General features: G+C 41.6%; 1 protein-coding gene across 12 annotated transcripts in view; it reads right to left on the reverse strand.

Annotated features, from left to right (window-relative positions):
* Positions 1 to 14,790, reverse strand: part of SYNE1 (spectrin repeat containing nuclear envelope protein 1) — a 556,892-nt gene that overhangs the window by 187,330 nt on the left and 354,772 nt on the right. For 11 of the 12 annotated variants that reach the window (XR_010323142.1, XM_064292282.1, XM_064292277.1 and 8 more), the window contains 6 exons: positions 10,159 to 10,344; positions 9,515 to 9,637; positions 8,794 to 8,976; positions 7,316 to 7,459; positions 1,501 to 1,695; positions 298 to 438 (listed from right to left, as the gene is read on the reverse strand). Coding sequence is in view for 11 of the 12 variants with exons in the window: in XM_064292282.1 (XP_064148352.1) it covers positions 298 to 438; positions 1,501 to 1,695; positions 7,316 to 7,459; positions 8,794 to 8,976; positions 9,515 to 9,637; positions 10,159 to 10,344 (972 nt within the window). In the remaining variant the exon portion in view is untranslated. The remainder of the gene's footprint in view (positions 1 to 297; positions 439 to 1,500; positions 1,696 to 7,315; positions 7,460 to 8,793; positions 8,977 to 9,514; positions 9,638 to 10,158; positions 10,345 to 14,790) is intronic. The other variant, XM_064292303.1, reaches the window with a different exon arrangement.

Consider the following 14,790-nt stretch of genomic DNA (forward strand, 5'->3'; position numbering starts at 1 on the left):
GGAAACCCTATGGAGCAGTTTTACTCTGTCCTATAGGGTTGCTATGAGTCAGAATCAACTCAACGGCAATGGGTTTAATTTTTGCTCATCTCTTTTTGAGGAACCAAGGAGAGCCAGTCAATGGTCTTACACGACAGTTGTAGTTTGTGCAGTTACACAGCTACACCACCTAATGGTATGTCCCTGGAACCAAATGCAACCAAGCCTAAGATTCACAGCCACAGGCTAACAAGGGCAGAAAATGGAGTCCTGCATCCTTCCAGACAGCATAGCTGGGGTGTGCCAAGGGAGAGGTACCTGGTTGACAGAAGCATCTGCATTAGCCACAGGTGAAGGGGAGCGACAGGCAGGTGGAGAGGAAATCTCACTGTTGGTTCCCTCCTCCCCAGACTCCTCAGTGACAGGTGACAGCAAAGTATGACAGCGACCTGCAGTCATCTGCCACATACAATGTAAGCCCAAAGGACAGGAAAACCAGTTAGCTATGTCAACAAAAGACCTGGTCAGGCACAGGTTAAAACACAACTCATTATATAACAAAGTTTAGAATTACTGAGACCCCAATTTTTCAGATTAATTCTGCGTTAGTATTTAAAAGTTTTTGTCCTCAAATGAATACAACACTAGCGATCATTTGCACAACAAATAGGGGTGGGAGGTACCTATTATTTTACAGAGTTTTGCTATTTATTAAACATTTTTTTAATGCATTTTGTTCATGTCTATAAATAACTTGAAAGCACAGATTCTAGAAATAAGGAAGGGGTCTGTGAAATAAAGCTCGGTCTTTTGTGGACATCTCAGTTTCCAAAAATCCTAGGGAAATAAAGGCACTCAAAGTAACATATTTCCAGGTATGGTTATATATTACCTGAGGCACAGCATATATGTGCAAAATATATGGCGCCGGTAAACACTGTAGTTACCAAAATAATCAATGCATTTCCCATGCAACATGCATGGGAAAATAATGGTGCAGGAGAGAAATTGGTGGAACTTACTCATTTTAATCCAAAGCAGAACATTATTTTTCTAGTAACAGCTTTTCTTCTACGTTTTCTTAAACACTTACACAACAGAACACATGCACATATCCAGTTCCCTGGTATTTCAGCTTAGAAAACACAAATAAATCTATGTACCAGGATTCTCCCAATCCCCCGGGAAACTAGAAAAATGTGTGAAGAGATTTCCTGTAAAGTTTAGAGCCTCTCTGTGTTGTTACTAAATTAGAAATAAACACTGGACAGCCCTTTGACATGCTAACGAATTCAGCAATCTCAAGCAAATAGCTCATTTCAATCGCCACTGTTTATAGTGTGGAAGATTGACCTTGGCCCAAATGTCGTCAAACAGAGTTTATGGGAAACTATTCCTCAGTGGGAATCTGCAACATCCCAGGCTGATCCCTAAAATAAGCCAAGGAGAGGGGACCAGGAAACAGATGCCTGGTGCAGCGGGAGAGCGCGCCCCAGGGGGACGGTCCTGACAGATTCTTACCATGACCACAGAGGGGTGGGCCGAAGGCGCGGGGAGGAGCTCCCCGTCTAGGTCCTCGGTCCCTTCCGCCAGCCCTTCTACCTCGGTCACCGTCAGCAGCATAGTGGCGTGCTTGGCTTTCATGGTCAGCATCTTGCACTTGGAATTCAGAGAGGCGATCTGCTCTTGGTAGTCCTTGATTTTCTGAGCCAGCTCCTGCGGAAACATGTTTTTCCCCGGGGTGTCAGAGCAGCATCAAAAGGAAACAGAACTAGTAGCATTCATCTTCCTGGGCCGACAAGCTCCCGGGGCCAGCCAATGAAATCACAGGGCCGTGCCAGGCACAGCAGCAGCAGCCGCCTAGAGGCAGGATGTGGACTGTGGACGTGAGCGCGTCTGCCTGCATCTCGCAGCGAGCCAAACCACAGCGCCCAGGGCTGGGCAAGGCCACAGGAAAGTGCTCTGTGCGCTACGTTTGGGAACAAAGGCAGAGAGAATGTGATGCTGATAAACTTTTCTAATTGTTAGCGAGCCTCCAGATGGATTCTTGAACTTAACACTAAGAACTGGCTCCTTTCTTTAAAATGCCTAAAGAATCTGAAATTTGCCAGATGGTTCATGCCAGGGAAATGAGGTCATGTGATGAGTTAAACTACAAAAACGCAACGCTCAGCTCTTATCAGACTGAAATAGAGAAAACAGACGTTTATTATAGACCAGGTCATAGGGTAAACTGCCTATCATATCCTGTGACCACAGAGAGTTGATTTTTTGTTGGTTTTTGTTGTTGTTGCTGTTTGTTTTAGATAAGCTAAATAGTACATGAAACCAAAAATCAAATCCACTCTTGTCGAATTCATTCCAACTCATAGCAACCCTATAGGACAGAGCAGAACTGCCCCACAGAGTTTCCAAGGCTATCAATCTTTACAGAAACAGACTGCCACATCTTTCCCCTGCAGAGTGGCTGGTGGGTTTGAACTGCTGAACTGCTTAACCACTGTCCTACCAGGCTCCTTAAACCCACAGCTGTCAAGTTGATTCTGGCTGATATCAACCCCATAGGGTTTCCAAGGCTAGAAATCTTTACAGAAGCTGACTACCACATGTTTCTCCTGAGAAGCCACTGGTGGTTTTGAACTGCTGACCTTTCGCTTAGGAGTCCATTGCTTTAACCACTGCACCACCAGGATTCCAAATAGTACATAAAAAACTCGTTGCTGTGGAGTCAATTCCAACTCATAGCGATCCTACAGTACACAGGGAAACTTACATTTTTTTACTGCAATTTCCCCCAGATAAAATTCTTCACGTTCATAAAAATTTTGCTTATATACTCCATTGTCTCAATTGTTTCTGATGCCTCAAACCAGAGCCTTCAATCTGAAGTTAAGTTCAAATTTAATGGCCTTTAAGTTCATTTGCTATTAAAAAAAAAAATGTTTTCAGAGACAGAGGTTTTAAAATTTTTACCAAGACCTTATTTAAAATATATTCTGGACAGCACATAGCTCTGAAGAAGATAACCATGGATACACTTAGGAATACAGTAATTCTAAAATACCGAAGTTACATTTTTCTTGCTTAAAATATATATACCTTAAAGAAATAAAAATGCATATCCCAAAATATCAATCCTAGAAGTAGTTTATAATTACTGTTTTCTATAAAAAAAAAAAAATTTTATTGCTTATACTTGGCTCCTATGCTTGAAAAGCTGTTATGTAGTGTTTATAAAGAACACATTTAGTTACAAAATCATGACATGTCAATGCCCTTAAAATAATGTGTGCGTGTACGTATACACAAAGACATACACAAACATATATGTATATAGACACATACGCACACATATGATATTTAGTTGTTGCTCTCGTTTTGTTTGTTCTTCCTTCCCAACCAAAATGGATAGGTGGAGAGAAAGCAGTCCAGCAGAAGTCAGCCAGCAGCCTGTCTTCTGATTTCTAATGTAGTATAAGAATTTTTGTAAAACAGACTTTAAAACTATAACCATTGGGTTAGAAAATCATTGTTCCTTTACCTTCTGGGGCTACAGACAATTAAACTTAACAGGGTTTTTGTCATAGTGATTGAATAGCTACTTACTACATCTACCCTGGAAAGCCTGGTAGCGTAGTGGTTAAATGCTATGGCCGCTAACCAAAACGTTGGCGGTTTGAACCCACCAGGTGCTCCTTGGAAACTCTATGGGCAGCTCTACTGTGCCCTAAAGGGTCTCTATGCGTCACAATCCACTCGACAGCAATGGGGTATGGGGGTTACTACATCTAGCCTAAAAAAAAAAAAAAAATTTTTTTTTTTTTAGCCTAGACCCCCCAAAAAACAGATGCCATCAAGTACCAAAATCAGCTGTCTTTGAGTTAACTTTGACTCATGGAGACCCCATGTTTATGAGAGTAGAATTGTGGTCCATAGTTTTCAATGGCTGATTTTTTGAAATAGATTGCCAGATCATTCTTCCGAGGTGCCTCCAGGTGGATCTGACCTCCTAACTTTTTGCTTAGCAGCCAAGTGCTTAATTGTTTGTGTCACCCAGGAGCCCAGAGTTACTCAATAAATGATATTCATTATAATTCCTTAACAGAGTTCCATGTTTTCATGGGACAAGCCACGGAGCTTTCTACAGTGTTTTTCCCTCCCATCGGGTAGATTTGAGGGATCTTTGTGAAGTGGACAGAATTTGTCTTAGCTTTGGACTCTCGGTGCCCAACAGGACGATCTGTGCCCAACACTGGTACACTGCACAGGTGTCCGCATGCTGACAGCAAGCACCTTGTTGCTTAAACTTGACTCTTTAACTTGTGCGTGAAACTCACCTGCGTTATTTACTAAAAAAGCAATTCTTGGTCACCACGTCCAGAGATTTTGGCTTACTAGCTTTAAGAGAAGCTGTGGTGAGTAGTCAGCCCATGTGACTCCCTTTAAGAAACAGTGTCCTGAGATTTTCTTCAGTATAAAATCAACCTATTCTACACGGTAGATACAAGCCAGAACTGACTCGATGACAACAGGTAAAATAAAAAATAAGTGCTTTTACTCTTGCGGGCTGGTTGTTAACTTTGTGGACAAATCCAGGAATATAAAATGGAGAACTGATGGGTTAATGTGTTATCTATTCTCAAGAAAAATAAGGAGTCTCTGGGTGGTATAATTCTTGTTACCATAAACCAAAACCAAAACCAAACCCATTGCCATTGGGTCGATTCCAACTCATAGCAACTCTGTAGGAGAGAACAGAACTGCCCCATAGGGTTTCCAAGGAGCGGCTGGTGGACTCAAACTACTGAACTTTTGGTTAGCAGCTGTAGCTCTTAACCACTGTGTTACCAGGGACTGTATTGGCTTTTTCCATGTTCTGCTTTCCTTCCTGTTTGTTTTAGGTATGCAACGAAATCTCACACAGGACTGCACCATTACTTATATAAACCAAACCCATTGCTGTCAAGTCAATTCCGATTCATAGCGACCCTATAGGACAGAGTAGCATTGCCCCATAGAGTTTCCAAGGAGCACCTGGAGGATTCGAACTGCCAACCTCTTGGTTAGCAGCTGTAGCACTTAGCCACTACGCCACCAAGGTTTCCATTTATATAAAAATGTGTCCTAAATCACACTGCAAAACAAATGTTTAATATTTATAATTATGAGGAGAAAATGTGACAAAATGATCAGGCCACTGAACTAGTACCCAGGAAGATATATTTTATTTCTGAGGCTGATACAGAACTCTCTATGACCTTGGACAAGCCCTTTACATTCTTGGAACTTTGTTCTTTTTGTCTATGCAATGAGGTAACCCAAGTGGTTTCTGCTACAGCAGAAAAATCATGGAAGCTGGAGTCAATGATACTGGGTTTCAGTCTGGTTTCTATTCATTACTAGATTTGGGTGCTCAGGAAGTCACTATGAAAAATCAGCTTCTCAGTTTTCTAATCAGCAAAATGGTGATAGTAAAATAATACTAACAAGCAAACAAACCTAACAGATCCCTACCTTTTCACAGTTATGAAGGATGATGTAGAACTATAAATTATGTTCAAAAAAATACTTCAGTAATGGTAACTGTTCTTTTTTCTATACACGATGAAAAAATGTTTTCCGTATCGATGAACTCTGTAGTAAATTTTGGATCTTAGGAAGTAGGATTAAAAATACTTTCAAAATAAATATGTAATATATAGTCCAATGTAAGAGTTTACATTAACGGTTCCAAACTTAATAGTTGCTATACACGATATCTGCAGTTGTAGGAGTAAATGCGGGTATGATATTTGTTTACATTATTTTGTAAATCATCTATAACCCATTGCCATCAAGTTGATTCTGACTCATAGCAACTCTCCAGGGCAAAATGGAACTGCCCTATAGGGTTTCCAAGGAGCAGCTGGTGGATTCAAACGTCTAACCTTTGCTTAGCAGCCTGAGCTCTTAACCACTGCGCCACCAGGGCTCCAAGTCACCTATAAATGTAAGCAATTAATGTGTTGGATGTGTCAAGAAAGTTACGAGCTGTATTTGGAGGGGGTGGTGGTGGTGAGATTGTCCATCCTTAAAATGCAAAACTTTGATCTTCTGAAAGCGCCACTATAATATTTGGTTTGGAAGGAATAGTTTGTTGGTCTTATGATAGGGTTAAGATGGAGTAGATGAAAGGATAAACTAGACCTGGTGGTGCAATGGTTAATAGTTGAGTGCTTAACCATTGTGCCACTAGGTCTAGGGAGGCCTTACTGCTCTGCACAAAGGATGCAGGTTAACCAAAAGGTTGGCAGTTCAAACTCACCTAGACGCTCTGCGGGAGAAGGGTCTGATGACCTGCTCCTGTAGAAAATTACAGCCTAGAAAACCCTATGGGGCAGTTCTACTCTGTCACATGGGTTCTTGGGAGTCAGAATGGGCTCAACAGCATCTAACAACAACACCAGCTACTCAGTCACTTACCAAAATTCATGATGCTATGAACCTGTCCCCCAAGAGAAAGAGTGACCTCTATAGAAACTGACAGGTCAGGATAGGAAACTAACTGCAAAGCATGGATGGGCTCAAACACTCCAGGCCTGTCTGAGGCTGCGCCTGTAGAAGAGCTGTCAAACCCTAAGGTCATAAGGATGCCAAAGGAACAAGGAAGAGGAGTGTTTGAAAATGGGGGATTTACTACTGCGCCCAATATGGAAATTTGCCAAATAAACAACATGGATGATTCTCTGATTTTGGTGGAAGGAGCTGAAATAATGATTGATATTTGAAAGAGCAAAGGATATTCCTTGTTTTTTAAGAAGGCAATCAATGTAGCGAGACTTTGATCATTGCTGCTTCTTGTGGGCTTTAAACACAGGGATTAAAGTGAGTTTTAACACATGAACTGTGACAATTCCAGGTGCAGGAGATAGTGAGTGGGTCCTGGTTGAGAGACATCACTTGTAAAGAGGTTGCAGGGTCAAAGAGAAGACTCACATTAATATGTCTTGGACAAACCAAAAAACACCCGTTGTCATTGAGCCGATTCCAACTCATAGCGAACCTACAGGATAGAGTAGAACTGCCCCATAGAGTTTCCAAGGAGCACCTGGTGGATTTGAACTGCTGACTTTTGGTTAGCAGCCATGGATATTAACAACTATGCCACCAGGGTTTCCGCGTCTTCAAAAGGACCAGCAAAAATAGCCCTGAAAATGCAAAGACTGCCAAAAAGCTGAACACATGACATGCTGGAAGGATAAGGAAAGCCTTTCTTTGTCATCCACCAGAAACTAATCCCATATTCTAGTCCAGCCAACTTCCTGCCCCTTGCACGCTGCCTGCATTCGTGTCTTACCTCGTGCCGAGAAATCTGGGCTTGCAGCTCCTGGATGTTACTGGTGGCCACCGGCTTGTCCTCAATCTCTCTGTGAGCTCCTTCAATTAGCTGTTGGAGGTGCTTCATTTCTTGCTCGTACTGTTCATACTGCACTACAGCCTCCTTTTAAAAAAAAAACACACACATGGCCGCCTTTTTACCTTAATAACTCTACATGACCCTGTGCCGCTGTCTGCAAAAGTCTAGTTAACTCCCATTTACCTGTGTGCCCAGGGAATAAACAAATGGGTAAAATCTCTAGATGGTTCTAATCCTTATCTTAGATATCTGAGAACCTTTTACCTAAAACATTTTACCAAAATTACCAATGAAATCAAAATAGGTAAGTGGTTAGAATCCACTGTCTTCTCCTTGCTCGTATCAGCCTGGAGATGGCAATATAATGGTCAGAAGGTAGGAAGCAGTATGAAAAACAGCATGAATTTATTTTTCCATCTCAGAAATCCTGAATATATATATCAGGCTCTGGACTAAGTATCACAGTTGGGGATAAAAACTGAATTATGCATAACTTCTCCTTATGCGTTTACTATCTAAAACTACAAGATAACGCAAGGAGCGAGGGTAGTTGACTAAATGGGCCACTGGCAATTTAATGAAGGCTATTTATGGATTTTTTTTTGGATAAAGCAGATAAATATTAGTTTAAAGGAGATATGAGGTAGATAATGTATTTTTTTTTTTTTTTACAAATGAATATTCCCTTATTAGGTCAACATACAAAGAGTGAAACACTTATGTGCACTTCTTAGGCAAGAAATTGCATTTAGTGCTTCAAAAGCTGAAAAATGACAAACATTCTGTAATATATAGTAATGTTAAACTCATACTGCGAGATTCTAGGCGAAACTTCATCTCATGTATTTTGGACAAGTTATCAGGAGGGACCAGTCCCTGGAGAAGGACATCATGCTTGGTAAAACAGAGGGTCAGCAAAAAAAAAGAAAGACCCTCAATGAGACGGACTGACACAGTGGCTGCAACAGTGGGCTCAAGCATAACAATGATTGTGAGGATGGTGCAGGGCCAGGCAGTGTTTTGTTCTGTTGTACATAGTGTCGCTCTGAGTCAGAACCGACTCAAAGGCACCTAACAACAACAAAATGATTCTCAGGATACTAAGAAGAGATAAAAATATATGGTGTATATAAAATTAACCTTTATAAGTTATTCTTTGCAAAAGATATCACTACAAGATAGCTTTCACCAAAGGATATTTTTAATAGAGCTTTCCCCAGGCGTTGGTGGGTGATCCAGATGACAGCATGTTAATCTCCTTCTCTTCTATAACCACAACAATCTGTCAAATTTAACACTGCAGATGTGTTTGGATGGGTGAGCCCACACGATGCTGCTAAAAGAAGCTCGTGACTCATTCGGTCTTGCTCTGCCGGCAGGGGGACTGTTGCAGGCCCTCGGGGCACAGCTGCACCTGCCTGCATGATGTTGCATTGCTGGATGGCTGCATGCTGCAACCGGCTGGCCTCGTCCTGCAGGAGCAGAGCCGCGTGGCAGAGCGCCAGGCTGGTCACCACATCCTCGGGGACCCGGAGCGCGCTTTGGCACATCTGCACAGCTTGGACCTTTGGCTTTAGCGACTCCATCTCTGACAACAAATGCTGAAAGTACGATGTCAAATTTCAAAAATTCAATATCCCAATATAAGTTAAAATTGCATTTTAACATCCAAATATTTATATTATATTATGTAAATTATGCAATTTACTGTACATAAAACTATACTCATGTGTAATTTAAAATATTTACTACTTCATAAGAGACATTTACTAAATTACAGCTATGTTATAAAACCAGTGCCATTGACTCAATTCTGAATCATGGCGACCCCATGCGTGCAGAGTAGAACCGCGTTCCACAGGGTTTCCAATGGCTATGGCCTTTCAGAAGCAGATCGCCAGGCCTTTTTTGGAGGCGCTTTTTTTTTCTGGGTGGGCTCTAATCAGGAACCTTTTTGTTAGTAGTTAAAAGCTTAACCGTTTGTACCACCCAGGGACTCCATGTACCTAAGTCAGAAACATATGCAATAAATTTTTTTTTTTTGAAATACAGTAAGTGAATTTAGGAACTGTTTTTCAGAGCTATCCTGTTTTTAAAAATATAAACCTCCACCCATTTACCCTAATTCTTTTTGCTTACCTGTCGATGAGATAGTTGCTCCTTGAGGCTGAGACGGCTGATTTCTGGGGAAGTTAAAGTCGTCTGGGCTTGCTCCAAAGCAGCTTGCAAGTTTTTTAGCTCTGCTTCAAATTTCTTCATATCCTGGTGAGTAAAGGCAACGTTGAGTATCAACCTATAAATGCTTGGAGTCTGAAGTCGTAGAGTAACTTCACTGCCAAGAAACCACATCAGAGGTGAGCACTGTATCTCCCTAGTGGCATTGCCATTTTTGTAAATGATATATAAGTGTCTGTGTGTATATATACATACACACATATTTATATATATATATATATCGTTTATATTGTCATTAGCTGCTGTCAAGTCGGCCCCTGACTCACAGTGACACCAAGCAATCGGTTTGGACCATTGTTACCCACAGGATTTCCACTGGCTGATTTTCGGAGGTAGATTGCCAGACCTTTCTTCCTAGTTTGTCTTAGTCTAGAGGCTCCTCTGAAAGTTGGTCAGCATCACAACAACATGCAAGCCTCCGCCGACGCAGAAGTGGTGGCCGCACTTGAGGCGTGTTGACTGGGAATCAAACCTGAGTCTCTAGGATGGAAGCTGAGAATTCTACCATTGAAACACCACTGCCTAGACATACTTTTTTTTTTTTTTACCTTGGCAGCATCTTGGAGATTCTGCAAACGAATTTTGATCATCTGTTGTAACTCCTCAGTCTCCCGTCCCAATTCTGCCACTTGCTGAGCCATTTTCTCTGTATAGTACACACTAGTAAGGTGCTGTAGTTTCTCAGACATTGCTTCCAGGTCGCTGTGAATTTCTTCAGATTCTTCTAGCAGAGTCTAGAGTGAATTCTCAATATTAATGACACTGAGAGATCAGAACAATAGAGAGGTCGGATAGGCAGACAGGTATACATAATCAACAGGGCCTGGTGTAAAGCACCCACTGGGTGGGGCAGCTGTAATTCACACCCTCCACATACGCTGTGCAGGTTCTGTTTGCAGGCTACTGTGCTGAACCCTCACACCCCTGCCCCCGCCTTCAGGTGATCACCTACAGTGATCCCATTTCACAGAGGAAGAAACCCAGGCCCAGGAGCTGTTAACAATTTGCCACATGTTTTTAAGTGCTGGACCAAAGGCTTGTGCTCTGTCTCCCACCCCAAGGGGTATCTTAATTGTGTCAGGCCTTTTTTTTTTTTTTTTTCATATTTAAACTAAAAACACGCTTTTCAGCTCTCATATTTTGTATCTATAATCTAAATACATATTGTTTAAGAAATAAAAGCAAGGCAAAAGCATTACAAACAGATAACCCTTGATCACTTGTTTTAAATAAGATGAAAGGGTAGAAACTATGTGGGATACCAAGGGGAATAAAACACGGCCCTCGTCATTCAAGGTGGTATCTATAATGCAGAGGGAGTAATGATAATACAAATGGATAAACAGCCATATGATAAGCATTATATAAAAAGTAGAGTGAAAGAGAAGCTGAGTAGAAGGGGTTACAGAAGTGAGATATGCCACGGTTTGCTGGAAGGTTGGGATAAAGCTTCCTGGAAAAGTCACATTTGAGCTCAGTCTAAAGGGTATTTGAATTTTAGCAGATGGAGAGAAGAGGAAAGGCATTTCATGCTGAGGGAACAGCACAAGCAAAGGTACAGAGGTAGGGGAGCACAGAATGGGCAGTTAGAGGTGACAATCAAAGAGGAGACATGGAGACAGTACTTTAGTCTTTGCCAATAGACTAAAGTATATAAATAAATAAAATAAAAATACATATTTTTTTTCTCACAATGAATGTAATATTATAGAAAGCTGGGGAAATATAGAAAAATATAAAGAAGAAAATAAAATATTCCATAATCCTATAGCCCAGAGATAACCTTAAGTAAGAGACAACTGCTATTATGTTTGGATACATTTTTAGGTAATTGAGATCATACCATAACTACAATTCTCTCTCTTCTTTTTCATCTAACATTAGAGCATTTTCTCACTGTACGCTCTCTTTGGATAAACAACTCGCTTTAATTCCTAAGGCAGGCACGTGTGAACTCCCTGAAACAACGTCGGAAGGCTGAGTTCTCTCCTGAGCCCCTGTGTCAAAAAATCACCAACACTTGATATCTCTTCCCCCATGTCCCACGAGACATTCAACCCACCCAAATGCCCAAGTCATAAACATGGGGCTCCCTTGACCCCTCCTTTTCTTTTAACCACCTCCAATTAGTCAACAAGTTGAGATGTTCTAGCTCCTTCATATCTCTTGATTTTTGTCTTCCTTTCTCGGTCTTCAAAGAGAGGCCTGGGCATTGTCTACTGGTCTCCCTGATATTGTCTTACCTTCAACAATCTGTCTTCCACAGGCTGCTAAGTCATCCTGCTTAAAATACAAGTCTGAACTTGTCACTTGCCTGCAGAATGTGTATTTGTCAAAGGCATCAAAGTGACTTTAGGATAAAGTCCAGGTTAACACATTTTTACGATCTTCTTATCTTTATATTCTTATCTCTCTTTTCAGTTCCCCTCCAGCTTTCTTCTCTGTAGTCAACCCTCCAGTGCCCCAAACAGAGCACCTCTTAGTAATTCCAACGTGCTGTTTCTGTCTAAACACATTCCACAAGGAACAGGCAGTGTGTTTTTCAAGACTCAGCCCAGTGTCATCTCTTCCCAAAAAGCCCTGGTAGCACAGTGTGTAAGAGCTTGGCTGTTGATCAAAAGGTTGGAAGTTTGAATCTACCAGCGGCTCCTTGGAAACTCTATGGGACAGTTCTACTCTGTCCTATAGGATCACTATGACTCAGAAGCAACTCCACAGCAATGGGTTTGGTTTTCGGTTTTCTTGGTTCAAAAGCCCTGCAGTCTGGTTGTGCATTTCCCTGTAGGCTCCTTCAGCACAATGGGGCCTCCACTGCCCTTATGACCAAAACAAAACGAAACAACAACAAACAGTTGCCATCAAGTAGACGCCAACTCATGCAACCATGTATGTCAGAGTAGAACTGCGCTTCACAGGATCCTCAATGGCTGGTGTTTTGGAAGTAGATCCCCAGACCTTTCATATAAGGAGCCTCTGGGTGGACTCCGGGAACCCTGGTGGCATAGTGGTTATGTGCTACAACTGCTAACCAAGAGGTCGGCAGTTCAAATCCGCCAGGCGCTCTTTGGAAACTCTATGGGGTAGTTCTACTCTGTCCTATAGGGTCGCTATGAGTCAGAATCGACTCAAGGGCAGTGGGTTTGGTTTTGGTTTGGGGGGACTCCAACCTTCAGCCTTTCGTTAGCAGCTGAGCACATGGACAGTTTGCACCACCCAGGGACTCCACCTTGCTCACAGGTACTGCAATTGTCTTTGTTTTTTTTATCTGTCTCCTCGCCTAGATTACCAACTCCCTGAGAGCAGGAATGGGGAGAACTCTTTGTATTCCAAAAGCCTAGTAAAATTCCTAACTTTGGAAAGTACAAATGTTTGCTGAATAAACAGATGAATGAATGAATGTGTGCTCTACCCATTGTCATCAAGTGGATTCTGACTCCTAGCGACCCTATGGGACAGAGTAGAACTGCCCCATAGGGTTTCCAAGGAGTGACTGGTGGGTTTGAACTGCCAACCTTTTGGTTAGCAGCCAAGCTCTTAATCGCTGCCTATTAAAAATATTTTCATGATAATTTTAAGGATTACATTACATTCCATCATATTAAAAAATTGACTCAGAAAAACGATTTGACATTTATATCTTCTTTAAAATGTCACTAAAGTTAATACTGCATCAAATATTTTGTACATTTTGGATCATATGGCCTCAGCATAGTGTCTGAAAAATATAAGCATCAGGTAAGAGTATAATACCATTTCTAATGATCATGATACATTTTGCCAATTGATTTTCAAAACGATTTTACCACATTACCAGCAGGGTTTAAGGGCTCTCGCTTCATCAAATATGAACTTTTTAAAAGTAGTGTTGATAGTTAAAATGCTTGCTCTCTCTAACTTCCTTTCTCGCTGCTTTAATTTGCATTTATAGATTTCTAACGAAGCCAAATTTTCTTTTTTTCCATCGTTTGTAAGCTGACAACGGCTTGCTGACTAAGAGGTTAATATTTTCCTTCTGCTCCACCCAAATAGGATTGAAGTCACTTCACTCGTCAACAGAGTGAAAGCCAAGACTTAGGTTCTGAGAACAAATTCTGAAATCTTGCCTGTTAATAACTAAGCATACCCTCGAGCAGAAGACTTGGGTCGTTTCAGGGAGACAGCCTTGGGAGGCACTGCAAGAGTACTTAGTGGAGGAAGATGGGGGACTGTTGTTGCTGTCAGGTGCCTTGGAGTCACTTCTGACTCAGCGACCCTACTTACTACAGAACAAAACATTGCCCAGTCTTGTGCCATTCTCACAATCATTGCTCTCTGTGAGCCCATCATTGCAGCTATTGTGCCAATCCATCCTGTCAAGGGTCTTCCTCTTTTTCACTGACCCTCTACTTTACCAAGCATGATGTCCTTCTCAATGGTCTGGTCCCTTCTGATAACATGTTCAAAGTACATGAGATGAAGTCTCACCATCCAAGCTTTCAAGGAGCACTCTGGCTGTACTTCTTCCAAGATAAACTTGTTTGTGTTCTTCTGGCAGTTCCTGGTATATTCAGTATTCTTTCCCAGCACCATAGTTCAAAGACATCAGTTCTTCTTTGGTCTCCCTTATTTATTGTCCAGCTTTCACATGCATATGAGGTGACTGAAAACATTATGGAAACCCTGGTGGTGTAGCGGTTAAGTGCTACAGCTGCTAACCAAAGGGCCGGCAGTTCAAATCCACCAGGCACTCCTTGGAAACTCTGTGGAGCAGTTCTACTCTGTCCTATAGGGTCGCTATGAGTCGGAATCGACTTGACGGCACTGGGTTTGGTTTTTTTTTTTTTTTTTTGAAAACATTATGGCTTGGGTCAGGTGCACCTTAGTCCTTACAGTGACATGTTTGCTTTTTAGTCCTCGCAGCTGACATCTTTGTTTTTTAACACTTTAAAGAGGCGTCTGCAGCAGAATTGCCCAATGCAATAGGTCATTTGATTTCTTCACTGCTTCTTCCATGGGTGTTGACTGTGAATCCAAGTAAAATGAAATCCTTGACAACTTCAACCTTTTCTCCATTTATCATGATGTTGCTTATTGATCCAGTTGTGAAGATTTTTTTGTGTTGAGCTGTAATCCATATTGAAGGCTGTAGTCTTTGATCTTCATCAGTAAGTGCTTTAAGTCCTCTTCACTTTCATCAGTAA

Source organism: Loxodonta africana, chromosome 1 (genome assembly GCF_030014295.1).
Source record: "Loxodonta africana isolate mLoxAfr1 chromosome 1, mLoxAfr1.hap2, whole genome shotgun sequence".
Classification (NCBI taxonomy): domain Eukaryota; kingdom Metazoa; phylum Chordata; class Mammalia; order Proboscidea; family Elephantidae; genus Loxodonta; species Loxodonta africana.